This window comes from Scylla paramamosain, chromosome 13 (genome assembly GCF_035594125.1).
Source record: "Scylla paramamosain isolate STU-SP2022 chromosome 13, ASM3559412v1, whole genome shotgun sequence".
In the NCBI taxonomy this organism is placed as follows: Eukaryota; Metazoa; Arthropoda; class Malacostraca; order Decapoda; family Portunidae; genus Scylla; species Scylla paramamosain.
Genome location: NC_087163.1, coordinates 8475001 through 8495000, shown reverse-complemented (window position 1 = coordinate 8495000; position 20000 = coordinate 8475001). Strand labels below are relative to the sequence as shown.

Sequence of the window (20000 nt, the reverse complement as noted above, 5' to 3'; positions counted from 1 at the left end):
TCACACAGGTACACATCCTCTTCACTGAACATCCACGCTACATCTGACGTCTTGGCCCCACACTCAACACCTCGCAAGGACCTCTCGACACCGTTCCTCTCATCCCACCCCTTCCTCCTTTCCACTCCCCTGCCCGTGTCCCTGTGCCTCCCGCCCCCTTTCCACCAGAATCCTATCTAGGAATTCTTGGTTCACGTCGACGCGCCTCTGAATAATTAAGACGGCAAACATGAGAAATAATGGCGGCCTGCTTTTGGGCCCCAGCGTAATGAAAAGCACAAATATTAGTTAAGTAAGCTCTCTGAGAGTCTACGAGGAGGAGGAGGAGAAGGTAGAGGAGGAAGAGGAAGAAAAGGAGGCATGGGAAAAGAAGAGGTAGGTATGGGAGGTGGATAGACAGAATGATAAAAAAAGAAGGGTGAATGACTATAATTCGAGTGGAAGAGATTAAGAATTGTGGTTTTAAACTGGAAAATTTGATATTTTTGTCGTTAATTATCTCTCTCTCACTCTCTCTCTCTCTCTCTCTCTCTCTCTCTCTCTCTCTCTCTCTGAGCTCTGTTTTCAGTGGCAATATATGTAGCTGTTATATAAGGTATGTCGCCCTCACCCCCTAACCACCACCACAGCAGGATTGGCTCGCTGAAAAAAAGGAAAGAAAAGAAAAAAACACAAAACGCATACGAGAAAAGAGGAGAGAAGGAAAATCGAAACACCGGAACTGGAAAAAAAATAAAGTAAAAGAACAGAAAACGGCTGGGAAGAAAGAAAAAGAATGGAGCGTAGAAAAGAGGTGATTTTTTAAACACTGACGAAAGAAAGGAAAGAGCATAGAGCCTTTGGTTAGGTTTACTGGTGAAAATTGTTACAGGGACAATGAATATTAAAAAAAAAAAGGAAAAAAAAAAAGGGGAGGGAGGGAGAGCAGACTAACAGCCGCTGTGAATCATAACACGCAATAATTATACGAGAAGGGAGCGCATCGTGCAATTTGTGAGCGAGAGAAAAGAGAGCGCCAAAAAGAGTCATAATCGTATCTTTTTTTAATTATTCATTCACGGGTGAAACAAGAAAATTGCAAATGAAACAGTGAATTAACTCGGCCCCGTGTTTGCGTCGTGAATAAGCAAAGGCCTCGCGTACATTTAATTCATTAACGAGTAAACTGCATCAAGGACGTTTAAGTTGTATAATGAAACTACTTTTCCACTTTATTTCTTCCTCGGTGATCGGGCCGGAGGTGCAAGGTGCGATGAGGAGTCAAAAACAACGAGGTGGCAAATGGTGAGCGTTGTGTAGAAGGAAATGTTTTGAAATGTGATGTAATGAGTATGTTCCTTTATCTTATGTACGCTCCTTCCTTCCTTCCTATCTGCCACTATTCGTACATGCGTCTTTCCCTATCCCCTTCCTTTCTCCCACTATTTCTGCTTTACCTTCTTTCTTCTAATATTTTATCTATATCCCTACCTTTCGTCTCTCCTTTCATTCCTACATACTTTATCTGCTTCCCTTCCTCTATTCCTCCTTCCTTCCTGCCATTGCACCCACATACATTCTTTCTATGTCCTTGCTCTTCTTCATTCCTCCCACTACTCCATACGTGCATCACTTCTGTTTCCCTGACCTACTTTCTCCTTTCTTCTTTCCTTTCACTATTCCTACAAACATCGTATCCTTCATGCCTTTCTTCCTCGTCTATAGAACTTGTCACCCTTCTCCCTCCCAAATCTTTTCCATCCCTTCTTCCTTCCCTTTTTCATCCGCCCTTAACTTCATTCATATTTCCCTCCTTCCCTCCTGACCTTTTTCATATCCAAAGCCTCCACAACTCCTTACTGTCCTTTCCCTCATTCCCTCCATATTCAATTCAACATTTTTCCTGCTTTCCTTTCTTCTTCCACAGGCCCAGTCGTCTTTCTCTCTTCTCTTATCCTTCCTCTAGACGTTTCAAGTTTTTCCTACCTCTCCTGTCTTTCCACAGATGGAGCGAGTCAGCCCTTTGCGCTCCTCCGTCCCCCCTCCTATAACTTTTCCAGGCTCCATTCCCTCCCTCCTGTTCAACCAAGGGAACAGATTCAGTCCACCGGGAGGCCAAGGGAGGGGCGAGGCGACGGGTTTGTGGCGCCGCACTCGCTTCTGACGCCAACGCTGTTTATTCTGTATTCGAAGCGGGCATAAAAGTAATAGTTTTACACCGGAATAGTTTGTTCTACAGTCGAAACATATTCAAAAGTGCACTTTTTTTTTCCGAATTTATTGGTATTGTATGTATGTCCCCTTTACTTGGTGTTATATTGCATGCACTGGGCTCCTTTCATAAAAAAATCTTGAAAATCAGTTGAATAAATAAGCACAACAGTACTCACCACGTTCAAACGAAATATTTACACGCTGTCAAAACCGATGCAAAAGTAACTGTTCTGCATTTATGTATACTGCAAAATCGCGCCCTTTACTTGGTCTTACTGCACGCAACGGCTCAGAAACGTTTGCCAAAAAAATCTAAAAAAAAAATAATAATAATACATGAATTCATGAAGTCAAGAATTGCGTCCATGTTCAAGATTTACCTGCAGTTTGAGTGTACGATGCACTTCCTCCACTACACCAGGCAAGGCAAGGCAGGGGCGGCAGGGTGGAGGCGCCCGTGTCTTTCTTCTGCAGGGCTTTTCAATAATCTGCAAACAACACGACAGTAAGGGAGGGAGCACCAGAAGATTCAATGAACATGAATAAGTGAAGACTCTTGCGTGGCAGGTAAAAGAAATGAAAGAATAAAAACGAGTCAACAGCTGAAACTCGCATCAAGGAACGGAGTTATAAAGACAGAACTATCGCAACGCAAAGAAACATTGCAACAACTGACGTTACATGCTAAAAAAGATTTGCATAAATCCACCACAAACACACACACACACACACACACACACACACATACACACATAATACATTAAAAAAATCAAGTTGACATAAGGTTCACGATCATTCTTTTAACCGTATTGAAAAGTGAGTTTATAAGCCTCTTCCTCACTACACCAGAATTTTCTTTCTTTCACATTCTTTTCGTTATTATTCTTCCTTCATTGATATCAGAATACGCTCGGCAAGGGTTTCAATCCCCCGAGCTCACTACTATATTAAAACACATACGAGGGGGCTTCGTATTGCCTCCATGTTACTCGTGGCACTGTATTTTTTGTTGTGTGTATGTGCGTTCATGTGTGTGTGTGTGTGTGTGTGTGTGTGTGTGTGTGTGTGTGTGTGTGTGTGTGTGTGTGTGGTGTGTTTGTGTGTGTGTGTGTTTGTGTGTGTGTGTGTGTTTGTGTGTGTGTGTGTGTGTGTCTGTGTCTGTGTGTGTGTGTGTGTTTGTGTGTCTGTGTGTGTGTGTGTGTTAGGCAAGACGAGCCTTCTACTCGATGCAAGTGAAACAATGTATCAATAAGCAATCAGAGAGAGAGAGAGAGAGAGAGAGAGAGAGAGAGAGAGAGGAGAGAGAGAGAGAGGAGAGAGAGAGAGAGAGAGAGAGAGAGAGAGAGAGAGAGAGAGAGAGAGAGAGAGAGAATAATAGCCTCTACTCGTAGATTCACTGTAGGTGGCACTTGTATGTATGAAAGGAGAGCAAAAAACAAAGTACTTCTTCGTGCCTTTCGTGGCTATTATCGCCTTGGTAATGAGCACAAATAAAGACAGCGAAGAACAATAAACACGCTTCGCTCTCACTGTGTACCTTGCATTATGTGTACCTGTGTGGCAGAGATCACGGCACTTCACACCTTACAGCTAGCCAATCCCTTTTTTCAGCCATGTAATATCAAGGAACAAAGAACCATGCTTCAGAATGGGAGGAGTGGCTGGAATGATGCAAGTACAAAGGCCAGCAAGAAGCATTACCCAGGAAGTATGAAGAGCGTCTCGGGGACAGAATGTAATGTTACTTGGTACTTGTCTTGTCCTGTGAAGTCGCCTGGCATCCAGTTCATCATGTATCAGCTTACCAGTTACCTGGACGAGTGTTGGTGTTCTTGCTTCAGAGAGAGAGAGCGATTCTTTTACGAATTGTAGCTAAAACCATGTGATTCATGCACTTACAAAATATACTGCGTAAAATAATTTGTACAGCAGCATGGTCAGTTATCGACTACTTTACACGACAATGCGCCAGGTTTTCTTTAAAAACTCACGCTGTATCTTATCTTATTAGTTTCTGTTCTCTGCACCTGAACTATGGCGTATTTCTTTACACACACACAAAATCGATTCTAGACTGCTGGAAAAATCATGCTTATTACCGGCTGCCTCGCCTGCTGATGCACACACTCGCACGTACGAATCCTACCCATACTCCACCTGCACGTCCACCGCAGGAAGGGCAAACTAATATTATGCGAGTCGAAGGAGTGGTTGTCTGTCCATTTTTACCAGGATTCAAACCTAGGAAAGATATGACAGGCAAAATCTGCGATACCAACGTTGTTTGGTACATCATGCAACTACCAAGGGAAGCATGGTGGAACAAAACTTGCACTAAGACTGAAACATGGAAAGGACGCAATGAAAATGTCGAGAAATAACCGGGGGGAAAAGCGAGGGCGGCGTGTGTGGCCTTGCGTATAGAGGATGATGAATAAATGAAATGGTGCACGGCAAAAATATAAAAGAAGGGGGGTAAAATAGAGAAAGCGGAGAGAGTTGCGCCAAGAGAAGAAGTACATGCACATATATGTGCGCGACTGCCTGCCTGGGAGAGCAAATCGTGTTCATCAGTTTTGTGTACAGAATTTTACAAACTCCGCGACCAAGTGCTCAATAATGCAGGCAGTGTTCAGGAGCCTCTACAAAGGCCTCGTCGGAGTGCGGGTCCCTCGAAGTCAGGGATTGAGACACAAAATAAAATGGGGGAAAAATCTGCTTGTGGGGATTTGTGCGTTGGAGGAAGGCAAAGGTGTACACGGAAAGGTACATAGAAGGGGGAACTGGCAGCTGGGATTTGTTAAGGCAGATGTAGCGTTGTGCTAAGCCCACGTGTGGGAGTGTAAGGCGGGGTGGGTAAGGTACAGGCACTGATGAGGTCAAAATGCAAGGTGAACATTTTGCGAGGATGGAATCAAGTACAAAAAATAATTTAAGACCTGTCTCTGTGACTGTCTGTCTATCAGTTTGTCTATTTGTCATCGCCTGGTCTGCCAGCCAGCCTTTTAGTCTCTCTCTCTCTCTCTCTCTCTCTCTCTCTCTCTCTCTCTCTCTCTCTCTCTCTCTCTCTCTCTCTCTCTCTCTTTCGCTCTCTCCCCTGAATGTGTTTGCGTCGCAATTTTGTAATGTTTCCAGTCTAGTGCGATAAGAGAGAGAGAGAGAGAGAGAGAGAGAGAGAGAGAGAGAGAGAGAGAGAGAGAGAGAGAGAGAGAGAGAGAGAGAGAGAGAGAGAGAGAGAGAGAGAGAGAGAGAGAGCTACAGATGAAATTTTCAAAACACGCGTAAAACAGTTCACTTCCTGGTGCAAATTATAGGCGAGAACATTGCCACAATTGTTTCGTGATTTATGCTCCACAGAATAGCTAATGTCACACTATTTGTTTTGTTGTTTGTACTACGCATGATACATAACAGTTTGTAACATCTCCCAAAATCCTCGAACACATGCATTGGAGAGAGAGAGAGAGAGAGAGAGAGAGAGAGAGAGAGAGAGAGAGAGAGAGAGAGAGAGAGAGAGAGAGAGAGAGTCATGTTGCTCAGTTTCCCCGAATTGTTGACTCGTTCTTCATTCTGGATGCGTGTTTACCGAAGCCTCCACCACATGGGGAAGAGGAGGAGGAGGAGAAGGAGGAGGAGGAGGAGGAGGAGGAGGAGGAGGAGGAGGAGAAGGAAGAGTAGGAGGGAGGATGGAGAAGTGGAGGATGGAGAAGTGGAGGAGGAGGAGGAGGAGGAGGAGGAGGAGGAAGAGGAAGAGTAGGAGGGAGGATGGAGAAGTGGAGGAGGAGGAGGAGGGAGGATGGAGAAGTGGAGGAGGAGGAGGAGGAGGAGGAGGAGGAGGGAGAGGAGGAGGGGAAAGTGAAGGAAGAGGAAAAGGAAGAGGAAGAGCAAGAGGAGCAGGAGGAAGAGAAGGAGTGAAGGAGGAGGAAGAGGAAGCGGAGGAGGAGGAGGAGGAGGAGGAGGAGGAGGAGGAGGAGGACAGTTCTTGTACCAACATGACCGACCACATCACTTCTACCAGCTCGATAATTGACGCCCTTCACTGCCAATGAACAGAGAACGCATCACCAGCGCACCGGCAACACCAGGTCAACCCAACTTAACCTCAGTCAACCATTCCTCAACCTCCCGTCAACCGTCATCAACATACTATCAACTATCCTCCTTCAATAAGCCTGTCAATGCTCTGTCAGTTAATTTCTATCAGTTCCTCATTCTTCTCCGTCAGTTCTCTCAATCTCTGTCAATATGCGTCAACACCCATCAGTTCCAGTCAGCCACACCTTGATAACTATTGTCAGAGTCATTCATTAACCAGCTTGTCAACATCTCGTCAAAACTCCTTCGTCTAAACATTATCAGTACCTCTTCAGTCTTCACACTCCTTCACTAGCCCTCCTTCAACCCTCCTTCGTCCCAACACCACTAGTACTTCTTTAGTCTTGACAGTCATTCACCACCCGTCAACTGTCATTCACCCGTCAAACATCTCTACACTACCAGTCAACCAACTAACACACCTTCAAAACCAACCAGTCATTTGCCCTCCGCCCATCACCTCACCCACTGACACCAGCAATACACCTTTCATAGTCGCACCTTTAGTCAGCACATCGCTAAACAACACAAGCATCAACAACACGACCATAGCAACACAACAACGCCCTTTAACAGTGAAATGCGAACGACAAATGCTATGTTTCGGACTCTTGCTTCAGTCTTAAAAGTAATAACACAACTCATTAATTTCCGCGAGCGCTGTAGATTAGTGTTTTCTCTTGCAGTATTCAATATGAGTTACGAGGGAGACATACGCAAAGGAACGCCGTAAAATGCGCCCATAAATTCACAATGAACCGTCTCAGGAAGTAACGGAGCTTGAGTCGAGCGAACAGGATATTGATGGAAGTTTGGGGATACGGGAACACACGAGGAGGGGCAGGAAGGGAAAAGGGGAAGAGAAGGAGAAGGGGAAAGATGGAGAGAAAGGGATATGTGGACAGGGAAAGTGAAAGGGGGAGAGGGATTGTTGAGAGCAGTGCGAGGTACAGGGGAAAAAAGGAAATGGCTGGGGAAAGAAAAGGATGCTTTGTTGCTATACATTATACAGAATATACTAGTAGTCTTGTTACTACTACTACTATTACTAATACTGCTACTACTACGAGAGCCTGAACGTCTGTCACTAGTCACCATTACCAAGAAGTTGCCCTCCTGTAGTCCCTCACCGACTCACGAAGGCAATACAATATTCGAGGCGATAAAAACTAAAGCTAAATAAATTAAATTCTCCATAACCCTCCATCGCAAGCCATACAACAAATGAAATAAACAATGGTTGATGGAAACTATGTCTTTAGAATATTAATAAACAAAGCCACTCAAATTCTGTAGTCAGGGCAACGTGGACCGAGTGAAATATTAATCAGCAGTTAAAAAAAAAAAGTTGTCAGCCTGTCCAATAGTTCGCAGGTGTTTGATTTATCAGTAATTATTTACTCATAGGCGAGAGTGGGTGTGGTCCCGAAGGCACAGAGGGCAGGGGAGGGGCAAGAGAGGAAGAGGGAGGGGAGAAGAGGAGGGAAGGGGAGAAAAGAGAAATTCAAGGAAAGGAAAATGAATAACAGGCAACAAAGAGAGAATAGAATTACAAGGAAGTGCATGTAACAGGTAAACATAAGGAAAAAACCGCATAACTTGACAGTAAATTAATATCAGGCAATGAAATGAGGTTCCGGCGTGTGGCTAGTGGTAGTGGAACGTTTTTGTGATGGCATTACAGGAACCTCCTCTTGTTGCTGTGTGGGACCAAGGCTTTACGTGTTGTGACTAGCAGCTAATGGGTTATGAATGACAGCTGATGGGTGGCGTGAATGACAGTTATTGGGTGGTGTTGTGAATGAGCGTTAATGGACGGTGTTATGAGAGTTATTGGGTGGTATTGTGAATGACAGTCAATGGGTGATGTGAATGACCTGCTAATTAATGGGTATTGTGAATGACCTATCTAATGGGTGACGTAAATGACCTGCTAACTAATGGGTGTTGTGAATGACTTAACTAATGGGTGCTGTGAATGTCTTGCTAACTAATGGGTGTTGTGGATAATCTGCTAGCTAATGGGTGTTGTGAATGTACTGCTAACTAATGGGTGTTGCGAATGATCTGCTAACTATTGGCTAATGTTGTGAGTGATCTAACTAAAGGGTGGTTGGTGTGAATGATCTAACTAATGGGTGTTGTAAATAGGCTGATAACTAATAGGTGTTGTGAATGATCTAACTTAAGGGAGTGATGTGACGCATGATAAATTACGTAAAAATGTGAGGGTAATGCACGTAGGAGTATATTACAATGAAATATAGCATTTTACTTAATAAAAAGGGAGTGATTCTATAAATTTATCACTGCTACTGCTACGACTACTACCATCATTATTACTGCCACTATTCAATGTACTTTACTTACGGTCACTTATACTTGTATTTGTCCTGGCACTTAGTGACTCTGTTCAACTTAGTAAACAAAGTACCTGTCATCTGTAAGTCTGTGGCGCTGTATCAAGGAAAGGTGACAGAGAGAGAGAGAGAGAGAGAGAGAGAGAGAGAGAGAGAGAGAATGTAGGAGAGGAAGGGGCGGAAGTCGGATGAATGGCATACCGATCGAGTCCCCATTCAGGTCTTTTTGCCGACCCTACGTGACCATCTGGCAGACTCACTCCACTGCCGCACCAATAATAATACCAGAAAAAAAGGTAGACGTGGAGTTATTTCATTGCGAGAAACAAAACATATAACACATTTCAAGTATGAAACCTGAAGGAAGAAGTCCCGGAGGAAAGGTAACAAAGTATGTAAAACTAAAGTTAAGGTAATGAAAAGTTGCTGAAAAGTTAACATGTAAAGTAATTCTCTTGGTGAAGCGTTACTCGGGACTGGCTGGTAATAGGATCAGGTCACCCAGAACCTCTTCGTTACACATTCACTCTCATGCGCCTCTCTTAAGTAGAACCAAATTGACTAAAATGACTACAAGTTTGCCAACGTATAATCGTCAGCAGTGACAGCCTCACATCCCCACACGTCTCTCTAGTTCATAAATCTTAAGTCTAATGTGATATTCCAGTCGCATGCTCTTTATTCTCATGAGGAAGAAGAATCGCTTCCGCACTTGTGTTCACCGAGGGCTTATTTTTGTGAGCGACGCCTTGATACAGGCTACACTCTTCAGGTCTACAGAAACTTCTCTCATCGTAGTACATGTACTTGAGATGAGCGCGTGTAACATATACTAGAAAAATGCAACTTATATGTGTACAGACTGCAGATGAACACAGCACCAAGCTTCGCGGACTGCGGCGCCATGTGTCCCCTAAGCAGCTTCCCGGTGCCAGCCACGGATGAGCGTCTTGCCGGGGATTCTTAATTTACGGTCTTTGCCTCAACAAGGACGAGACCTGAATGCATTACAAGTGTGCTTCTCAAAACCAATTTTAAGACGAATCTATATTATGTCAACATTCAATATTCAATATTTTATTTTCCATTTTCTGGGAACTAATTAATATTCAAGTTCGCTGTAAAAGAATTAATTGCAATGGAGACGAAAAAAGTGCTTTTTGTATTCTAAATATTCTTTGTATTTTGTTTCAATAAAGTATTACCTGAGGTTTGGCCACTGAACTACAAGCGACTGGTCTTCCTGAATACACATTATCTACGCAATGCACAAATTGGTGTTTTAGTTCCGTAACAAAATGAGAGGTATTATTTTCATGCTTAAGGCTGATTTGCTGGATAGCTTGGCATTCTTGAAACTTTATTATGGAAGCTTAAAACATCAATTTTACTTTGATGTAAACTGTCATCTATGTCACGAAGCCAATTTTCATTCAACACAAATACACGTATCTTTTCTCATTGTCGGGCAAGAGGCCTAATGAAAGAGTAACAACAGAATACGTCCTCCATAAAGCGTCTTGTCACAGCGGTGTGCTGCAGGGCCCTGACAGCGGCGAACATCGTAACTCTGGCAGCCCCTGCTACAAGAAATGCCGAGATGTACGTAACTACCGCAAAAAAAAGTCGGCTATGATTCATTCATGTAATAATTTCTAAAAAGAGAGGCACGTTCACCACTAACGAAATATTCTTCGGAGAATAATCCTTGAGAGAGATCTGAATAGCGTGGCATGCGGCGCTGAGACAGGCTGAACGAAGGCCATCAGTGTGAGGAGCTTGCGGCCTTCACTTCACCACAGGCTATTATATCACCCCACTTTCCATCTTTTCCTCAACGTTGACACACGTTTTTCCCCATCAGCAGTCACTACACACTTGTGAATCGCTATACAGATTACTTACCTCAGGGAAAAGCTCTGCTAACACCTTAAAACTGCAAAATAAAGGAGCCTAGTGGAGACACACTACTTCCACGATCCTCTTCCACTCAAGTCCGCTGCTTGTCTGTGGTGGTGGCCAGACGCTCGGCACTGCTTCGTTGAGTCGAAGCAAACTACGCCATCTGTAGAGAGTAGTGAACCCTCCTGGAGCATGAGCGTATGGAGCTTTATAGTAATTAATGGGTGATGAAGGAAGGGAGACACTTAAGATTCTTTTTAAGCATTTATTATGAAGAATATTAACAGTAAGTGAACCAGGTGAAGACAGGTGAGCGATGTAGCCGGGCAGGTGCTTTACAAGAGTTTCTGTTCAGCGGACGACAAAACATGAGTGGGTCTGCCTGCTGCTGCTCACTTGCCTCGTGGCCGCTACTACTCACTGCCTGCTGACTTGACATACGCTGGGTTATGGTGGTGATGATGATAATGGTAATGATGATTATGACTGTGAAGACGACGATGGCGTAAATGACGCATGAACCTTTCGTGTTATACGTACTGGTAATTGACAGCGAGTAGAAATGCACATTATTTAGCGGTGTCGTTTCCGTATATCACAACAGAACAGCTTCGAATTTTTTTCTCGTTGAATATTACGATCGTTCAAGGGGAAAAAAAAAAAAAAGAGTATTTTCATTTTCCAGTGGCAGGTATGTGGCAGCGCTTTGTGGTGTGTTGCAGTGTGTTAGTGTTGCGAAGAAAGACTGCAAGGGTGGCGCTGGTAATACGTGATGTCAGTGTGTGTAATGACGCTGATGTGAATGGTGTGTCTGTGATGGTGGTACGAAGCGACGCTGAGAGTGGTATGTGGTGGTGTGAGTGGCGTTATACTGTATTATGGTGGTATGATACTGGTATTGTGAAGTGGTATGGTAAAGCAGTGTCCGTGGTGTGATGCTGTAGTACAGTTTCGTGAGGTGTGGGACTGCAATATTGGTGTCAGTGGTGTGAATATTGTTATTACAGCAGTGAATCATGTAACTACGAAAGGTATAGAAGTGGACAGTGGGTGACATGATGCTGCGGTATGGATGATGTGCTGGTGATGCGGAGCGGCGGCCAGGGAAGTGAAAACAGATGATGTGAGAAGCAGGGCGGAGAGAGCACCAACGGCCCTGAAGTGGTGGCGGTGTAATGGAGGCGGCATATGCAACAGGATAATTGGTTTATCATTAATGTAACCAAAGTCGAAGAGTGGACCGTTACTAAGTGGAACGATGACTGATGTGGTGAGATGCAGTGAAATGCTGTGCCGGACTGCCACCATAACGCTCCGTTTTCAACAGGAGCAGGAGCAGGAACAGTAGTATTAGCAGCAGCAGGAAGAGTTAGCTGAGATTAGGAGGCCGAGTGGTGTAGCCTCCAAGGTGAGCCTCGCTATTCTACCTACACCATACTTAGGACATTTGGCACAATACGCATCGGCGATATGATACAGGAATTTACAGACAGTAATGCACAAATCTGCGTTCAACGGACAATAGTATATACAAAGAATGACTGTCGGCCAACACATTCTGGCGTTACGTCGTTCACACAGAAGCAGAGAGAGATAGAGACAGAGACTTCGTATAGAGGAAAAATACGAGTTAATGTATGTAACAATTTCATGTATCTAAACAAGGCTATATCATGAAAAAGGCAAGCCATCAGTAATTTACAAAACCATCACCAAATATAAGATTTCGCTCAACTGACTCACAAGAATATTAATATCATGTCTTTTATATAAGGAATAACTAGTCAGTCTCAAGAGAAGGTACTAAGGAAGACGTAAAGCAAAACCAATATCAAGACCAGGAAGTAGAATCAAGTGAATGAGATCACTGAGAAAAATACTTGGCAGAGAAACACGTGGACGATACTTCATACGAATAATTGATGAGTTTCTGAGATGTATGACCCTCTCGGCGAAGGAAGTCAAAGGTCAGTGGAGGTCAGAGCAAGCAAACAGGCTGAGGGAAGGTGTGGTGGGGGAAGAGACTCTACCTAGAGACCTGTGCTGGCAATCGCTGACAATAGGCCTGTCTCTGTCACATGGCTGATATGCTTGGAATGATCACAGAGTTGATTTGAGACTCACAAACACCAAGAAAATAACAGGAAGAGGTGGTGGTGGATATTGTGTGTGTGTGTGTGTGTGTGTGTGTGTGTGTGTCAGAGTATTCCTTTTCCGTGTAGCAATACGTAGACTTGGTCATTCGCTTCACTGCATGACTAAAGATGAAAAAGAAAGATAACATAAGGGTAAGATAATACACGTGACGCCTGTATGCGCATTCTGGCTAAGTAATCAATCAAGTCAGTCAACAGGTGGTCATTTTGTTGCTTATTTAAACCATTGTTCGTCCGTGCATGACTGAGAGAGAGAGAGAGAGAGAGAGAGAGAGAGAGAGAGAGAGAGAGAGAGAGAGAGAGAGAGAGATTTTGTCTAAGTAAGCAAGTTAATGTAGTCATACGATGGCTCACCGAACGCTCTCAGGTCGTAATATTATGTTCCGTATCCTCCTCAGTGTCCTTACCGCCTCCCAGCCTTAAGACCTTCAGGGAGCGTGGGAGTGAGGGTTCCGACGACAATGTGATGCTGGGAACCCGCCAAGAAAATATGCAACACCCAATGAATAAAAAAATCATAAAAAAAAAACCTGAACTTGGAGCTTGACGGTGGGAACGTTAAATATTTTCTTTCAGTTTCTTTCTCTGATTTTTTACTTTAAGCCCTTTTATTTATTTATTTATTTTTTATTTCACCTCCTTCTCTTTCTCAGATTCTTCCTCGTCTTCCTCCTCCGTTTCTTCTCATGCTTCCTCTTACTCTATCTCTCGTTTTCTTTCCTCTCTTCCTTTTCATCTCTTCCTCCTTCATTTTTTTCTTCTCTCTCCTTTCCCCGCATTTCACCTCTTCCTCCTCCTCATCCGCTTCTTTCCTCTCCTATTCTTCCACATACGTTTCTTCTTCTCTTTTCACTTCATTCTTCTTTACTGTTTATTCCTGTTCTTCCTCTTCCTCTGATTCCTTCCATTCTTCCTCCTTCGTTTCTTTCCCCGTCTTGCTCTTCCTCCTCGTCCCAGCGGGGTTTGGAAGGCAGTTTCCAGTGAGGTGCTAAAGCTGTTCCCCAACTGGCCAAAGTTAAGTCAAGTTAACACGTGTCTTTTTCCTCCCTGATTTCATTCTTTCCCGCCGACTGCAAACACCCATCAACCAACTTGCTCAAACCAGACAGGATTTCCCTCCCTCCCTTGACAGCGCAGGACAATTGGGTAAATAATGAATGAAGTCTATATCACGTGAAATGTACTTAGTGGATGGCTTGTAAGTAGCGGTGAGTATCCATTAATAATTAAGAGTAATGGTTCCGTCACGACTCACGACACTGTACACAAATTAACACACATTTACCTGTTAAAAACAATCTATTGCGCTATAATGATGTATTGCTTATTACCCCTCCCAGTGATTGCTGCGCTAATAGCCGCAGCTCAATACCAATTTGCGACAATTATGTAGGATGTTATTGGGGCTGCCTCCTCCTCCCTTCCTGTGTGCTTATCTTTCTTAATTAGCAGGTAACATTGGCGCTCCCCCCTTACCTGTATTAGTGGTCATCATAATTAAGACCCGCTCACCCAAAATAATGATTCGCGAATGAACATCACGCCACCTTTCGACACAGTAACTACACACACACACACACACACACACACACACACACCGGGGCAACACTGTACAGTTCAAATGCCTGACAGAACCACTGAGGCTTTGTTTTTGCGAGTCAGACTCAGAGCCCGACTGGTGGCGACGTGGTCTTTTCCAGCGCTGTGTTTCTGTCGCTCATGTTCTTGAAGGGATCGAGTGGCGGTGTAAAAAAAAAAAAAAAAAGAAAAAAAAAGTGTGGAGGGTGGGGAAAGAATGGCACGACCGCTGACTGACGAGAAGACTGAGAAAAAGGGAAAAAGGATGAAACAACTGCTGATTGACAAGGGCGTTGAGTGAGCACTATAGATGGATTGATAGGTGGTAGATAATACACAAGTAAATTAATCTCTCATGTTCATAAAGTTAATGAGTGTGGATAAAAAAAAAACAATGCAATGACTACTGACTGATGAAGTTGAGTAATTAATACAGACTGGTCGAAAAGTGAATGGATTTATAAATAAATGAATAGATAAATAGATAAAAAAATACAATTATCAAAATCTGACTAAAGATGACGTTGAGTTAACGATATAGACAGACACAGAAAATAAAAGACGATGCTTCATGTTTGACTGTTAAATAAGTTAACGAAATTCCGTTCAGCCGAAGTGTTTATTGCTGTGGAGGGCTTTGTTGACACCTTCCTCGAGTCCCTTGTTAGCGGGAGTACCTTTGTTACCTGGCGTGGCGCACTCTGCACACACCTGTTATCATGACTAGACTCCCCCTCTTTCACCCCCATCCCATCCCCGCCTCAAGAGCCTCTGCCTCCACATTCCTCCCCACTCCTCAAATTCTTACACCTTCCCTCACCTCCCTAAATTCCAAGGAGTATTGAAGAATTCTACATAATAGTTATTTTTCACCCACCTTCTATAGGCTTCCAGGAGAGCATTGATTTTGATGGTCATAACGTAATTAAACTCGTGTACTCTTTATTACTCACGATACCTGGCCATTATTTACACAGCGCATCAAGAGCAGCTCAATATATTGACGAATTGCTTCCTTGAATAAAAGAAAAAAAAAGAAAGAAAAAAAACAGTCTATTTTTCGTCTTGATACAGCGAAGTTAGGGAGGAGACAAAAATAAAACTGCGTAGTTAATGGCAGGCTGTAGTCTTGTGTGGTCAATCACTGAGTTTCCCTGATACTTTTCTCGTGTTGATGCGGGGCAGGTAGGAAGGAGGCAACAATGACACTGTAGTCAATAGCGTGTTGTAGTTTCGTGATGTGGTCAGGTTAGCTCCTCTTCATACACGTATGTTCTCGCGTGTGCCAGAATTAATATAATCGATTAATGATTCTCTATATAATTTGGTAGTATTGTGATAAAGCATTATCTTGGATGTAAAAATCAATGATCTAGTTAAATTTACGTAAGAGTACAGTATTGTTGTAGTATCTATCAATCTATTTCTGGTGTGGACGCAGTCGTTGCTTTGCTTATTTATTTTATTATTATTATTATTATTATTTTATAATTGAACAGGAGCACTACATAGGAAACAACTGCCGCTAGTTCTTAAGGGTTTGATGAAGTCCCCTCGTGTGGTGCGTTAGTGGTTGTTGCTGTATTTAAGGTTTCCTTAATTGCATCAAAAACGATTGAACGGTAACTTTTGATGTAAAGGGTAACTTCTAATCAATTTTCGCTGTAGCTGCGTGGATGATATGACAAATTCGTTTGAAAAAAATTCAGACCACTGTGTTTTTATATAATATTTTCCTTTTGACTTCACTTACGTAAATACCTCAGGTCTGTGTAACCAATAACAGCCTTTGCTTTGATAATTTGTACTCAACTGCATATAAAAAAGGGAGAAAACTCGTTATAGACTGTGGTTCCGGATGGTTAGATGAATAATCTTGAGTAATATTCCTCTAATGACTACTTGGGGTTTTCCTGAGGTGTGAGTATGAGATAGCACCCTTCAGACAGCACTCGTGTATTGACGCCTTGCACAGGGACAGCTGTAAGCAGGTTTAGAGATACACTGGGTACTGCAATCGTCAGCGTAGAAGTATTGGCACTGGGTTACTGCTGTCTGCAATACCAGCTATTCCAAAGCCTATGAATATTTTTTTCATCTTTAAGCTTTTCAATATCCTGTATGTATTTTTTTTTTGTTTTTTAGAAGGGGGAGCTTCCCGAGTATATTTTTTATTGGACCATACCGTTTTTTCTCTTATTCGTCTTTTCAAAATATTTCCTTTTATGTGACAGTGGGTGTGTTACAGTCGCAGTAAATCAGAGGAATGGTTAGGAGAGACGAAGGACAGGCGGAGAGAAAGCACAGCATACACTAAGTATCGTAAAAACACTACCATACGCAAGCGACAGTATCATACACTACCATGGCTCGGGCAGAATTCCTTCCTCACGTTTACTCCTCATAGTAACTCGTCATGATATGGTCAGCTTACGTACTTATTCCTCACACAGGCCCAAATGATCTTGTTTCTTATATCTGTCAGTAACTAGTCAGCATCGAAATGCACGCACAGTCCTCATTATGTTAAGCAGAACCAATATCACACTCTGGCACATTTACCAATATCACGAGGCAGCATTAAGCAGTTTTTTGACACGTATTTTTAATTTTTTAATCCATCAGCATTGTCCTCTTCCATCATCACAAAGGTGTAGCACAGATTCTTGGACACCTATGACAGACGTTGCTTAAGTCACTGAAATATATACTGACAACTTTTCTATTCTCCGCAACGTCTTCAGTCATCAAGTCATCACAGGTGTGCGGCACAGACCCCTAGACACACGAGTAACAAACGTATTCCTATTATTGCCTCGGTCACATGGAATGCATTCACTGCTCCTTTTCCTGAAGCAGCACCGGCAGTCAGGCACAGGACCGCCATAGAGTCATCACTAAGAACTCACCACACTACCATGCTGTGGGATATTTAATTATTTCTCCACATAATCCGCACAATGCGCTGCCGCACTCACTCTTTCCCTCTGGCGGCAACAGTGCACACTGCCATGCGAATGCGGGTCTTTTTTTCAAGGTCTTTTGAGCAATTATTGTATATGAGTTATTTTCCGTGTAGAATTTCAAGAGAAAAATGCACTTTCATTGGAAAACACTGGAGGTTAAAACTGGAGTATGAAGAACAGCGTCTAAATAAATAAAGGGAAGGATATTTAAATTTTTGTGGAATTACTTTTTTTTTTGTCACTTAATAAATTACAAGACAATGGCGTCAACACAAACGTAGCATCACTTTTCTTTCCTTCCTTATTTGCACAGACGCACACCGTAGCTGTAACACATCCGACGAGAACATTTTTTTTTTCTTCTTGAAGCACACCTGACTTACAAACAACACCCTCAGAATGTCCTCCACTACACATACACCTGCACATTGACTGCGTACGACTCACTCACATCAGAGGCGGAATGAAAGCTCTTCGGGATATGCTGGCGGTGATTTCTTTCTCTTTCACGGAGGAGGGAAGAGCGAGGAAGGCATCAACCCAGACATACTTCGAAGCCTGAACGAAACGCCTTCAGTTCGTGTTTTGTTGCGTGCGAAGTTTTCTATACAAGAGGAGGGTGTCTGCGGGCGATGCTGTGAGGACGACCGGGCCCTGATGGGAGGCGCGGGCTTGGGGGCGGGTGTGGGCGTGGGCGTAGGAGGTGGGAAACCGTCTCAGTGGGCGGTTGGACCTCATCTCATGGTGGAGGTGGAGGTAGTGGAGGTGGAGAGGAGGAAGAGGGAGAATGTCATGAAGAGGAACACTGGGTCAGGGCAGGACACGATTCTGGTGCCCGCGCTGGCTGTGGAGGAGAAAAACGGTTGTTGTTAGTGGGTAATGGGTCACATGGAGATCAGTCATACCAAGCATTAGGTCAAGTCAGGTTACCTACTAGAATCGTCAAACTTAACCTAACCAGACCTAACCTACCATAGTCTAAACTTGATCTGACCTGATTTATCTCACGAGTACACCTGTTCTTTGTTATTTTTTTATTCTTTATTATTATTATTATTATTATTATTATTATTATTATTATTATTATTATTATTATTATCGTTGGTACTATTAGTACTACTACTACTACTACTCCACCTACTACTACTACTACTATAGTTCGTTCACTGGAACCGTGCATCTGGAACCTAAGCTAGATTTGTAACAACCCTGCTGATTGGCTGGTTCTGATCGAGCGTATTACTGGAAGGCCAATCACGCGCATCCCTCTGGGTCCGTGAGCGAGGATTATGAGAAGTAGGTTTATCATGTGCGTCGATACCCAACAAATTCTCTATGGGTGATTTAAGGCGGTGCATAATGTTTTCATTAAAAAGCTCCGTGTTTCACTTATATTTAACTTTATCTACGGTACAATATGCTTGAGTTACTCTGTACAGGAAGCTTTTCTCTATATGGTGAGATGGTTTATTCAGAAAAGAATTTGATAAATGCTGCAAATAATAAATAAAAAAAAGTTGTATAAAGATTTCGCTTCCGTTCTTTTCTTCAACTCGTCGTAATGGGTTTATTTTTCGCCTCACACACAATTGGTAAACATATTTGAGTTCTGCAATCATTGGTATCTAATGGTATAAACCAAATTGATCTGTTTCGTAAAGAAGAAAAATCTAGGTGGATAATGCAGAAGCATGTATCACCACAGCATGTAAGTGGCAGCGACGGTGCGTGTGAACGAGAGAGCAGCCAGCAAATCAGCGGGGCTGTTACAAATATAGCCTACGCTTCAGATGAACGGTTCGAGTGAACGAAATTTCTTATATTACTACAATTACTACTAGTACAACTACCACTACTAATCTATTTAGTTACTTTATATATATATATATATATATATATATATATATATATATATATATATATATATATATATATATATATATATATATATATATATATATATATATATATATATATATATATAGTTATTTGCAGGTGTCCATCAAAACACAGAGAGCTTAATTGTGTTTATGACCCTGCCAACTCGTGAACAAACTGCAACAACTGTACACACAGACACACACACACACACACACACACACACACACACACACATACACACACGGAAAAGTTGAACAAAACAAGCCCTATACGAGTACGTGTCTCATGATGCGAAGGGAACCTGGTGTAATCACGAAAACACACACACACACACACACACACACACACATACTGTAATATTAACGAGACACCTACATGACTCGCAACACAGGTGAGAACGTTGCTTACCTGTGTGTACTTATATGCATGTACGTGTGTGTGTGTGTGTGTGTGTGTGTGTGTGTGTGTGTGAGCGTGAGCGTGTGCATGTGCGTGTGTAGTGTCCATTCATCGCGAGGCACATAATAGGGTTTATATATTCCACCTAATCAGTGCCTGTAGTTTGCTTTCATCAGTCAGGCGTATTTATCCACCTCTCCCTCTCCCTCTCTCTCCCTCCCTCATGCCCCTCGCTAACCCTGATTTAGTGCGTGTTCCGGAGTGTTAACAGGAAGCCCCATCGTGCCGAGTGAGAGAGACGATACGGGACACTCATTCATTATCCTGCTTTCCTTTCCTGTGTTCTTCTTTATCTTAACTCTCGCCAGCTCCTCCCGTCACGGTGATGTTGAGTTAAAAGGGCGGTGGAAAGGAAGGGAGGGGATGGTCAGCATTTATATTTACATTGCGTGAGTCTTTGTTATTTTCTT

General features: G+C 43.0%; 2 protein-coding genes across 5 annotated transcripts in view; both read right to left on the bottom strand.

The window, feature by feature from the left end:
* Nucleotides 1-10660, bottom strand: part of LOC135106404 (uncharacterized) — a 75803-nt gene extending 65143 nt beyond the window's left edge. The window contains exons 1-2 of the mRNA XM_064015395.1: nucleotides 10554-10660; nucleotides 2574-2681 (exon numbers count right to left, since the gene is read on the bottom strand). The gene's annotated coding sequence lies outside the window, so the exon portion shown is untranslated. The remainder of the gene's footprint in view (nucleotides 1-2573; nucleotides 2682-10553) is intronic.
* A 144-nt stretch (nucleotides 10661-10804) lies between these two features.
* Nucleotides 10805-20000, bottom strand: part of LOC135106398 (uncharacterized) — a 294459-nt gene continuing 285263 nt past the window's right edge. For all 4 annotated transcript variants that reach the window (XM_064015380.1, XM_064015381.1, XM_064015378.1 and 1 more), the window contains one exon: nucleotides 10805-18094. In XM_064015380.1, coding sequence (XP_063871450.1) covers nucleotides 17985-18094 — 110 coding nt within the window. In that variant the 3' untranslated portion in view covers nucleotides 10805-17984. The remainder of the gene's footprint in view (nucleotides 18095-20000) is intronic.